This window comes from Juglans regia, chromosome 3 (genome assembly GCF_001411555.2).
Source record: "Juglans regia cultivar Chandler chromosome 3, Walnut 2.0, whole genome shotgun sequence".
Taxonomy (NCBI): domain Eukaryota; kingdom Viridiplantae; phylum Streptophyta; class Magnoliopsida; order Fagales; family Juglandaceae; genus Juglans; species Juglans regia.
This window is the reverse complement of record NC_049903.1, coordinates 5,703,775-5,716,283: the sequence shown is the minus strand read 5'-3', so window position 1 is coordinate 5,716,283 and position 12,509 is coordinate 5,703,775. Positions and strand designations below refer to the sequence as shown.

Below are 12,509 nucleotides of genomic sequence, written 5' to 3'. Positions count from 1 at the left end.
CAATATGACGATGATAATATACAGTTGGAGATTATATAAATAAATATTCTTCTCAATTTAGTTAACCCGTGAGTGGGGAGGACCATCATCAATGGTACCGGTGAGGTTCATCAAGTCTGATGTATTATTCTAATCGGACGGTGCACGTCAGCATTTAATAAGCATTGGGACGCACATCCGCACCATAATTGTTAGTTGTTAATTGCTTGGCCCAAAATTGGACGGCCATGATGTAAGCTACATACAGTGACCTTCTGGGCCTGTTTCTTCGAAGGGAGCGGCATTTACTACGTATCTATTTCCAATCGTCTCATTACAATAAATTAATTAGCTATGTGAAGTGAGAGCTTCACGAATCACGAGGAAGAATCAAATTAATGGCTTGAAATTACGTAAATGACCTTTGAGAGTGTTGATTGGATTAGAATAATTGGATCTGTCTTTAATCGATAGTAAATCTGACGGTCGAGGATAGTCTTTAGAATTCGGAAGAGGGGGACTTTGAGGAGCTTTTGACTTTTTTTTCTTTTTTTTACGCTTGGATTGGTGCGCAATCATCGGACAGCAACCTGCGGCGAAGCAGCATGCCTCGAAAGTGGGCACTGTGTTGCACTGTTGCTGAAGTAAGATTTTGTTCGTAAAAGACCATTTGTCTCGGATTTTATTTTCCGAAAAGAGCAAAACATGGCTATATTTAATGCTCAACAATATTAACTAGGACATAGGAAACTAATCTTGAAAAGATAGACGTTGAAACGCTGTTCAAACTTTACATAAAGTCAATCATTGTCCGTAAAAAAAAACCTCTTTTTGTTGTAGTAGGTCTATTCGACTTGACATGTGGATTGGTGGTTTGAAATATGGAAAATTATAGATTACTATCCTCTTATTATTTATTTATTATTTTTTTTATATTTAATTTTTTTTATAATTTTTTATTTTACTTAATAGTTAAAAAAGTGATAATTAATAAGTTTATATATTTTTTTAATTTTTTTTAATGATTAAGGATGTTAAAAAAATATTTAAAATAAAATAATAAAAAAATAAAAACATTATAAGTAATAGATGGGTAGTAAATAGGTAGTAAACCTATCACTACCCTTAAAATATATCAAGTTGGTGCGCTGCGCACTGTTATATATGGAAAAGATATTTGGTTTTATGCGCATTTTTTTTAAAAGAATATATAAGGCTTCACACACGACTATAATATAATATAGGCTTCGTTTGGTTTCAAAAATTCTCTCAACTCATCTCAACTCATCATTATAACTTTTTCAAATCTCAATATAAAATATAATAAACAATTCAATTTTTTCAAATCTTAAAATAATAATAATATTAAAAAATAATATTCTAACAATATTTTATCGTCTTAACTCAACTCAACTCAACTCACTTCAACATCCAAACACAACCTTAGTTCATCATAATCGTATTGGGAATTTGGGAGTACGTTTCCCTGTCAGAAGAAGTACGTACACGTAATTTATAATTTTGAATCTTTAGATTGGATTTTAATATTAAATTGAATTCAGTTCTTTTTTAATAATAGTAAATTAAATAGTTGAATAAATAATATAAAATCTATTTAAATTGAATTTAAAATCTATTTAAATGTTAAGATGAGTTTAGTATTTTTTATGAGAAGTTAAAAAAGATCGTGTGTCTTACAATGTGTTAAGTTAAAAAAGATTATGAATCTCATGTATAATAAAATTTTGAGTTAAGATGAATTTAATAATTTAAAAATTAATATTTTGATATTAATTTCGATTTAAAATTAGATTGGGTTCAGAATTTCGACCTTAAGTACCGGCTTCAAGGATCGTCATGGTGAGCTGGTCCCGCGTCATTCGGGGTCCTAGCTATAGCACAAGCACACCCACTACCTTGGTGGAGACTTCAAAGGGTGAAAGCTCAGCCAAAGCAACATGTGCTCGCTCCCATGAATTGGAGCAGCTTTTCGGGGTGCGACTCAATCAAATATGGGCTTTAAATTCAAGCTAAGCAAGATGTTTTTGAAATATACAATAGATATGATGCATGTTGACGTGGTGTTTTGCGGGTCTAGACAATTTCATGCCCCTAGTGCTACGATGTGAATTTTTTAGAGCTTCTAATAGTATTTCGGTATGGCTATATTGTGGCAGCTCATACGTCTATAGTGATAAATGAGAAATAAGTGCAAAAAAAATAAAGAGGGATGACACAAGATTTACATGATTTGACAATATGCCTATGTCTACAAAGTTTGTGGAGAGAAGTTTTTAATATAATATATATCTGTTTACAATCACTTATGGATCCTCATATCTCATTGTATAGAGAAGTTGGAGCTCTTGCTATCTGTATATTTTCATCGATTCATTCGTCTGGATGGTCTATTTTTAATCAGTTCAGAAAAAGTCCATTTTAATGTTGTTTGGACATCCCTTCTTATAGGCTTGTCTGATCCCTATACTATACATGCCAGTCTGTCTTTGATAAATCCCTCTTGCATGATCCATTTGCCTTCTCTTCTGACCCTCTGCCACTTTACAACCCTAATATTTCTCTTGTCCCCCTGACATGTGCAGCCCTCATGTCTCACTCATGTCCCTTCTATCCTCCTTGACATGTGCAACTCTCTTTTTATCTTATTCACATCTCTTTTTATCTCTCCATGGTTCCCTTTTGTCCTTAATAATATCATGATGGACTGGGCCCAATTTATGGGCTAGTATATTTTTTTTCCCAATAATGCGTGCACCAGAATGATCATTTGGGACCGAAAGGACTGTTTTTCAAGACCATATAATATTATATTTATTACATGTAGGATGCCCAAGTCCGGCTGCTCGCTAGTTGGACCAACCTACCTAAACAAAATAATTAATTGATTTAACTTGCATCCGATAATTTATTCCGTACTTCTAAAGCTAGGTGGATACTTTCATTTCTGCATTTGCTAATTCCAAACGAGTACAGTTCTTTAGAATAAACGTACCTAATGGACAGTTATAAATTGTTTTAACTTGTTTTTGTTCAGACATGATTCTGGGCTCAACGATTTTATATATGGTTTTATTAAATTTGTTTTCGGTGGAGCATTGTGGACGTTGGGCTCCTGATTATTAGATTCTTGCATGATATTCTCTTTGTTTGTATAATATTTTTATGTGATGTAACTGCAGCCAATCATGCATGCGACGATCCCATTTTTTTTTTTTTTCAGAATCTCGTAAGCTCGAATCAAAGTCGTAGAATTTTATAGGCCCAGAAAAATAGAAATCCAAGCATTTTACATGGGAAATATGGTGTAACTTTAGCCCAACCTCCTTAGGTATCTCTAGTGATTGAGCCCATCTAAACTTCAAAAAATGGGCTTCTACAAACTGGATGCCCAAGAAAGCCTAAAGTCTGTTTTTATTTAACCAAAATAGTGGCCCAAATTGGCTAAGTCATGTAATTTAACGAAAGGGCTCTAATTTTTCTTCCAAGTTTGGGGCTTTTTACGGTGCCTGCTTGCCCGGCCGGATCCCTCTCGTTCCCAACCCGAACAAGCCAACGACTCTTCGTGGGACCCTCGGGTTCGTATCCAAAATAGTGGTCCCCTAAGCACACCTCCCCGTTGGCGTCCGCCCCTTCTCACCTTCAAAACTCTGCCCCAGCAATTGTACGAACCGAATCCACGTCGCCGCATCCGAGGAACTCTCACCATACGATGCATCCCTTGGACTCCCACGCCACGCGCTCCGACGAAGACGAGGACTACGAAGATCCTGTAGAAGCTTCAGATTCTGATATCGCGAACGACGGGCAAGAAGAACCGGAGTATGAAGAAGTGGAAGAACAAGAGGCGGAAGAACACGGAAATGGGAACGTTGAAAAAGAAGACGACGTGGTAGAGGAGGTGGAGGTGGATGGGGAGGACGAGTTGGATTTGTCAAATTCGCCAATTCAAGCCGATAAGGATCCTGACGGTTAGTTTGATCTATACTTGATTTATTTTCTTAGTGCATTATGCTAATGATTCTGATATTGTTGTTTATGCGCGGTCTTGTAGTGAGCGTTGTCTGTTTGATTTCTTTTTTCTCTTTTCAGATTTATGCTTTATTGTTCCCTCCTTACAGAATTGTGATTGATTTTTTTCCTTCTTTGCAGATATAAACTATAATTTTTTTTTATTGTGCACTATATTTTGTGAGAAATAATGTGGCGACGGAGAAATTTTCATCGTTACATATTGGAAATTGTATGAGTTACAACTTACGTGTTTGATAGTCATAACTAGGGGCTTGATAGTTGAAAAATAGTAAATTAAATTTTTAGCGGTTTGATAGTTATAATAGCTAGAACCAAATTGGGTACTGATGATACTGCCTATATTCTAATTATTTTCACTTAAGACTTTCTATTTAGTGGGACTGGTTTTCTACTATTTTTTGAGCGGGAGGTTTACTACAAGGTACGATCTAATCTACACTGTGAATTTGTGATTGTTTCTTTCTATTACTCTTTTGCTCCCATTGGTTTTCATGTGGAAGATCTAAGAGTGGCTGGCAAGCCGAAGATGGGAGAAATACGATGCTGGAATGCTACCATTACGTTTACATTGGAATGGGTGGACACTGGACAAGTTATTGACATTGGATTAAGCGCCTTGCAAAATTCTGGTGCATCCTGACCCAACATCGGTATCGTGAAATATTTGGAATTCCGCTAGGCAAGCATTTATATCCCTGGCGTTTCAAAAACTTGCTTCCACTACTTCCACCATAGAAACATGACAAAAATGTTCCCACTTTGTTTAACTACCTTTCCCCATTCATGTGCGAACTGGCTTGCATCATCCTCCCCAAGGAGGAAAAAACTCATCCTTGAATCCAAATCATATATGCTTCGATCTTTCAAATATGCAATCAATTCCCTCCATCTTGTTCCTATCAATAGCAAAAGATGAATCATCACACCTGTCATCGATCTTCTTTCTCCCAAACCACAGCATGACTCTTAACATCCCATTTAAAATTTTTTACACCAACTTGAGATAATGTAATCTTCATCATATGCCTTTTATTCATTCTCTAAAATTCATTCTTCATAGTATTTTTACAAGAAGGATTAAAATTTTCTTGACTATAGAGAATCACATTATCATCAACCATACTGACACCAATAACAAGATGCTGGTTAGAAATCTTGACAAAAAACTTTCAACCCCATTAAAACCCACAATTAATTATCTTACTATCCTGTTGAGGACTTGCATCAAACACATGGTGTGCACTATTCTCTCCACGAATTTTTACCGTATTAAGTTATTAACCGAAACACTTATCTCCTCTACTAGATCCTCCTCTTCATATAGATGTTGTAGGTCGATGAGAAGTCTCAATCTATTGTAGAGTCTATCTCCCCAAGGTTATCCTCCTCCCCCACGTGAGATGGATCTGGTAGATGTTTTTGAGGTTGATTACCAATGGCCTAGACAACTTATAGTATGGTAAGTACATCAAGCCTCACCTTCAGTGCATCAAGCTTCATCTCCATCCGTTGAACACTCTCCTCTAATTACTCATCTTGTGTTACCTTATCATGTTCATAAACTTCGCCAATCCATGCATTCCATCCTCCACATGCTTCTCTGCATGTTATGCTATGAATAGCAAATGATTTGATACCAACCGATATGGCATAGTGTAGTGGAAGTTGAATTTGCAAACACAAAGATCTTACAACTCTTCTGCAAACTTAAAAGAATTAATACTGGGGTCACAAGAATATGAAGAAAAATCTCTCAAGAGAATTTATTAGTAAAAATGAGAAAAAATGACATAACTCCTTGGCCAAAATCAACCTTAAAGGTTTTGTAAGAGTTCAAATAGACATAAAATTCTATTAATCTAAAGTTATGAAAAATAAACCACATTCTCTCAAGTAAGATCTTACATGCTTCTAGTGACTTTAGTTCGACAACCTTCGCCATCCTTGTGCAAACTGGTCTAAGAATTAATTGCCATGAGTTTCCTTTGCTTAAGATTTTGGAGGGTTATAGTTAGATCATTGGTGGATTTATTGGCTTGTCAAATTGATTGATTCAATGGGCACCAAAGCAGCGTGCCATGGCATGTTATACGTGTGCCCCTTATATTTTGCATTTGGAAGGAGAGGTCTTCTAGTGGAATGGAGCTTTCAGTGGTCAATTTGAAGTCTTTTATTGGATGAGTGCGATTAGAGGTACTCTTCCTGGTCTTTTATGGAATTTTTGGATCTATATCATATTAGATCTTGACTTTCATTTTTCCCATGCCTATTAGTAGTAAGTTTTTCATGTGCTAGGGACAGAGCCCTTTTCATTTTATTTTTTTCTCATTGCATCCTTTCCAAATGGTCTTGGTATGCCCATTTTGTTTTGAATATCCCACTTTCTTTCAACACTGATAGCTTGACAGTAGTCCTTTAGGACTTAATATGGTATTTCATTCTTGCTCCAAGCTTTATTTTGAGGGGATGAATGTTTTCCTCTATTTCTTGATTTAATGTTTCTTCCATGTAGATGTTAGTCAAGATATGAAGTTTGAGGGGCATGGTGAGCTACTAAAACCAGGTTCTCCTGCTCTAGAAAAATATGGAGTGAAGATATCATCTGACACCCTTACAGTTGAAGAAAGTAGTGGTAATTTCAATTTTTCTCGTCCTTCAAATGAGCCATCAACAACACAAAAAGAGGAATTGGGCTTAAGCTATGAGAAATCAAAGTATATGAAATCAAGGAAAGTTCTGGTTCCAAAAGAGAGAGCGTCTAAAGATCAAAGTGCTGCACAACGTGAAAGCAACGGATATTTGTGCAATAAGGACAGTATAGATGCTAAAACCAACTTTCTTTCCAGCATCGCTGGAAATGTGATGGTTGATGCCATCTTGATTAAAGAACACTTAGGTGAGGAGGCCAATGGTGTCATGAATACCAATGAAGAAAGTAAGCAATTGGACTTGCAATCAGGACATGGCAAAAAGAGATTGGAATCAAGGTTAAGTGATGTTGGTGCAATTTATTCTTTAATTTAACCTTTCATACAGCCATGGTGTTTAAATTGCTTATGATCTCTTGTGGTGGGTTTTTCTTTTAGGAGATATGGGGAAACTGCATTTTTTGCACTCTTGAACTACCTTTTTTTCTTTTTTAAATTTGCACTATAAACTACCAATTTTTGGAAATTTGCATAATTGATCAAGATGTGATCGTTAAAATCAATGAAAAATAGGACAAGCTTTACAACTACAACGGTCAGATCATAATCAAGGGTGCAAATTGCCAAAAATGTGGCAGTTTAGGGCAGAAATTGACAATTTTGGTAGTTCAGGGTTGAAATTGAAATATAATGGCAGTTCAAATGAAGAAATATAATTTCCCTAGGAAACCCTTTGGTTTTCTGGTGTTTCACGTTAATACCCAAGCTTTTAATTTTGAATATTGAGATATGATTTCTTGGGCTATGCCTATTCATATCAATATAATGTTTACTTATAAAAAAAAAATATTGAGATATGAAAAGTACTTGTTTTCAAAATTGTGATTCTGATCTAAATTTTCATTAATTTTGGATGGAAGCTTCTGATATAGCCCTTTAACGCCATGTGCCTGATCCGTGCAACAAAAATTAAAAATACTTTTTAAAAAAAAATAAGTAAAACAGAATCCTCCACCAGATGCCCTCCGAAGATGGCTTGGGGTGGTGGTGAAGGGCGTGGTGGGGGGAGTCACTCCTCTATTATGCGAAAGGGGAGATCCCTCTCCGCACGGTAGGGAGGGGGGATTCCCCCTCCATCGCATAGTGGAGGAATCTCTCTCCTCCATCATGCACATGGATCTCCCCAATGTGCTCTAGGAGAGGGGGTTGGGGGGGGTGATCTCCCCCTTGTGTACTTCTGCTGCTCCTGGTGTGGCCACCCTTTAGGGCGGTGGAAGGTTCCTTTTTTTTCCTAGATTATTTTTTTAGTCTTTTATCTTTCAGTTTTTTTTCGTGTTGTTGTTGTTGTTGTTTTTTTTTTTTTTTTTTGCAACACACGGCTTTAAATGGTCACATCTCCCATTTTCATTCAAAATTGATGGAAATTGAGGTTGGAGTCTTAAATTTCAAATGAAGTGAAACTTGGGTCTCAACGTTCCAATATAGAGAATGTAGGTCTTAGGGAAAAAACCATAAAAGCATAAGTGGGTGTTGCCAACATTTTTCTCTCTCTTGTTTTCGCCATTTTCAAAATGTCACGTGAGCCAATTCCAATTAAGCATTAGGTTTTCCAGCTTGGCCGCTCCTGATACAAGGATTAGAAGTCTGTCCCCTGATGCTGAGATTAAAGATGGAAACAAACGCCCAGCGGTTATTTGTGACTTTTTTGCACAAGGGTGGTGTGTCAGAGGTAGTTCATGTAGGTTTCTTCATATAAAAGATGCTTTGAATAATACTGCTCAAAAGCCCGAGGCAGATGCATCTACTTTGAATTGGAAAAAAGTTCAGGTTGATGAAGGTATACTATATATCCTTTGGTGTATGGATGTCCAAGATCCCTTTCTACTATGATGATCCTGATAAGTACCATTTCCTGTTACAGGTTTGAGAGACATTGCAGAGAGATCGAGGTCCCCTGGTTTTCCTGAGCCACAGGCATCTTCAGTTGGAAAGTGTCTGGAATTTTCTTCACAGTTGTCTTCAGAAAGATCAAGGTCCCCTGTCTTTGTCTCGTATAAGGACGTAGGTAGAGATGGTCAGAGGCATAATTGGCCTGCTGATAATTATGGTGACCATGCTTCATCTAACGCTAGAGGCAGTTCTATAGTAAGGAACGGCTCACTTCCTGACTATAGGCTTTCTTCAAGTGGCTCTGTTCTGTTGTCTAGCAATTACCGCAGTGGGGTCTTCCCTTCTCATTCAAGCAGTATGGCTGAAATGTGTAGTATTTGGAGCCAACATATTCACAGTGACTTGAATTTACCACATAAGATCCATTCTTTGAATTTGAGCTCAAATACTTCTTTTCTAAGTACTAGCATGTTGCCATCTCACCGTTTCTCTTCCTGGAGAGCATCTTCATCACCATTTAGTTGTTCCTCTTCCTTGCTTTGTAGTTCTTCTCCCTTCTATGATTCTAAATCAGAAAGTCTACCTCTAACCAATGTACCGCTGAAATCTACTGAACATAAAACAAAGTTTTCTTCAAATGATTGGGAGCCTTCAGTACCTTTCCAACCATCCTTTTTTATTCCTCCCATTGGTACACCAACTCAAGGACGCCAATATGATCCTCTTCTTGATAGTATTGAGTTACCCAGGATAGGAGATCGATCCTTTGGAGTCTCTGTTTGTGGTCATGGGGTCTCCATCATGGATACATCACGTTCGAGGAAATATGATGATTCTGTATTAACTGGGATGCTGGGCACAGAATGCAATGATGAGACAACTTCGGTATCTTCTCATAATAAATTTCATGAGAATGTGTTGGAAAAAGAATCTCATGAAAGAGTTTCTCTTACAACTAGAGCAGAGACAGTAGGAACTTCTGCCGTTGTCTGCCAAAATGGGACAATGCCTAAAGAAGACAATCCCTTGGACCACTCCCGTGTCAAATATATGACAAAAATGAGCAACGAGGATCATGGTTCTAGTCATCAAAATGATGTGTCAATGCATCAAGAGGACTTAAAAGTAAGTAGGGCCAGACCAGACAACAAAATGGATGTCAGGCATAAGATGGATGGAAATATGCACAGAGAATCGAGAGCAGGGAGACATTTCCGTGCTGCTCTTATAGATTTAGTGAAAGAGTTGTTGAAACCAAATTGGCTTGATGGCCATCTCAACAAGGATGCACATAACATGATAGTTAAAAAAGTTGTTGACAAGGTTCTTAGAACCTTACAGTCCCATCAAGTTCCAACCACCTTGGAATCAGTGAAGCAATATCTCTCTTCATCCCGTCCAAAAATTGCAAAACTTGTTGAGGTGAGTGCCCTAATTCTGGAGAAAGTAGGTATTAGGAAAGAAATATCATAGGAACATAATTTGTTCTTGGAGTTTGACAATCAGTTTTTTATTTGCAGGGATATGTTGACAAATATGGCAAATCTTAAGACGCTAGGCTATGTGCTTTTCGTTTGTAAACTTTCATGCGCATGCAAAGAATCGAGAGTCATCATTGGTTTATCTGAGGCTATGTTTTATGTGATTCAAACTTAAGACAACATATGATATGTGATGGTTTTTTCCTTTGAGTGTTGCTTCATTAAGTATATTTATTTCCTGTTTCAATCCATTTTGAATTAAATTGTACATACTGTCTCTCTGTTTTGTACGAGTTATATTATTATTGCCTTGGTACACAAGTATTGCCTTGATTTTAAAATTAGTTGGCTTCTAATAACCTGGCCTTACACAGTTTGCAACTTTCTTAGAATGCGTATTTGGTCCTTCCTAAACCTGTCTATTTTGAGTCACTTAACTACTTTGTTCCGCTTTTAATTTCCTAGTGTCTTTGATTCTTTTTTCTTTTGCTAAAAGAAAAAATACTGGTCAGTTAGATAAGATTTGGACTCATGACCTGCTGGTTTTTTTTTTCCATGTGGGATGGAAGTTGCCAACGAACCTGTTCCTTAAAATTCCTGTGGATGCCTGAAATTTATGGGCATTTTAACCTATGACTTCTTGATCAATTGTTTCGATACAGGGGCATTATATGAGAAGTTTAATTTTGTTTCATTATTGATTCTGGTTATCATAGTTTCTAGTTATTGACTTGTGTAATTGGTCTACGCCTATTGTTATTATCAATAAAATTCACCTTTACTTATAAAAAAAATTATAGTTTCTAGTTATGGTTTTCAGATTCCAGTGTTTATGGATGACATCGTTATGACGCTCATATCTGGAGATTGTTGTGGAGTGAGGTACTTGTCTCATCTGTACTTATGACATGCCTTTGCTTTATTAAGTTTGACTGAATGCGTGTTATCATAGTATGTTTTCACATTATGGGCAATTGTTTAACTCTAATAGTATTATGGTGCTCACATTGTTAAAGATTCTGTCAAACAGCCTTTTATTCAAAATCAAAAGTCAACGATGATTTAGAACCACTCTTGACTTGTATTACATATATGTGATCTCTCTCTCTCTCTCTCTCTCTTTCTCTCTCTCTCTCTCATCCAAGCCAAACCTCTCCCAACGAACAGCATCAAGCAACTGCCATAAGTTGTCACCCTCTTTGGCACTTCATCCATTGCATCCTTCTGAACCATACCATCTCTTTCATTTTTCATACTATGTACTAAAATAGCCCTTGGGATTTCGGTGTTTTTCCAAAGGACTGCATATGTTTTTAATTGTCAATAAACTATCAACAGCCTCGTCGAGAATCCATGTGGCACCCAATGAAACCGCAACACGTTTCAAATGTTAGCTTTAAAACATAAGAAAAACCCCAACTTGAAAAATATAATTACAAATAACAACAAGACCCCCCTTGTGGAATGTTGGACAAAGGTCTTCCCCTCCCTCCCAATCCACTCCCCTTAAGTGGCCATTGGAGAGAGCCCCCTTGCGGAATGTGATACCCCATATGATAAGGATAAGGGTAGGTGCTGTATGGGATCCCACATTGCTTGGGAAGGAAAAGTTCTTGCTCTTTATAAGGTTCCAATGGGGCTCCAATTGTATTATTGACTAGTTCTTTTGGAGTATAGATAATGTGGTTTGGGCCTTCCATTGGGGCGTTACAAATGGTATCAGAGTTTATTTCAACCAGAAATGTGGGACTTGAGCCGTATCACCTACAATGGACTGGCCCGACGAGGATGTCGGGAATTTAAAAGGAGTAGATTGTGATACCCTATATGATAAAGATAAGGGTAAGTGGTGTATGTGATCCCACATTGCTTGAGAATTAGAAGTTCTTGCAATGGGGCTCCAATTGTATCATTGACTAGTCATTTTGGAGTATAGGCCATGTGGTTTGGCCCTTCCATTGGGGCGTTACATGGAATGGCCTGGGGCGTTACATGGAATGGCCTAGAAGGGTGGTTGATGGGCCACTTTATGAGAGGGTAGCCAGAGTCACACTGCAAATGGCAGGGGCGGAACTACAAAGGGGCTGCTGTGCCTTGGCCCTCCCAAAATTTTCAAAATTTGATGAAAATTAAATTTTGAAAGGTGTTTTTATAAAGTAGACTATGAAAATTAGCATTTGAACCCCCCAAAATTATTTTTTTTGTAACATGGCCCCCCCAAACCAGATTTCCTGGTTCCACCCCCTGGCGAATGGGTGGTTTTGCAAGGTGGCTCTTTGACAGCCACTCTACCATTCCTTGCATGGAGAGGGATTCCTTTTCTGTCTCTTTTTTAATTATTTAGAGCTGATATGTCAAAATCTGACAAGTGTCACACTCTCATTGCATGCCACATGGCTTTGGTGACATGTGACAATGCTATTGTTAGTCTATTTAACCAAATATGGATGGAAGAATG

The 12,509-nt window shown here is 37.3% G+C and overlaps 1 protein-coding gene across 4 annotated transcripts; it reads left to right on the top strand.

The window, feature by feature from the left end:
* The first annotated feature begins 3,607 nt into the window (after positions 1–3,607).
* LOC108984184 (protein FRIGIDA-ESSENTIAL 1-like) lies at positions 3,608–10,369 on the top strand. 4 transcript variants are annotated; one of them, XM_018956059.2, is made up of 6 exons: positions 3,857–3,968; positions 4,150–6,225; positions 6,545–7,019; positions 8,285–8,517; positions 8,602–9,992; positions 10,091–10,369. In XM_018956059.2, the coding sequence occupies exons 2-6, from the start codon at positions 6,210–6,212 to the stop codon at positions 10,118–10,120; spliced, it is 2,145 nt and encodes a 714-aa protein (XP_018811604.1). In that variant the 5' UTR covers positions 3,857–3,968; positions 4,150–6,209; the 3' UTR covers positions 10,121–10,369. The 4 variants fall into 4 exon arrangements, with proteins under 4 accessions (XP_018811603.1, XP_018811602.1, XP_018811604.1 ...); XM_018956061.2 differs by having other exon boundaries at positions 3,912–3,968; positions 6,105–6,225; XM_018956058.2 differs by lacking the exon at positions 4,150–6,225 and having other exon boundaries at positions 3,608–3,968; positions 8,294–8,517.
* The last annotated feature ends 2,140 nt before the right edge of the window (positions 10,370–12,509 follow it).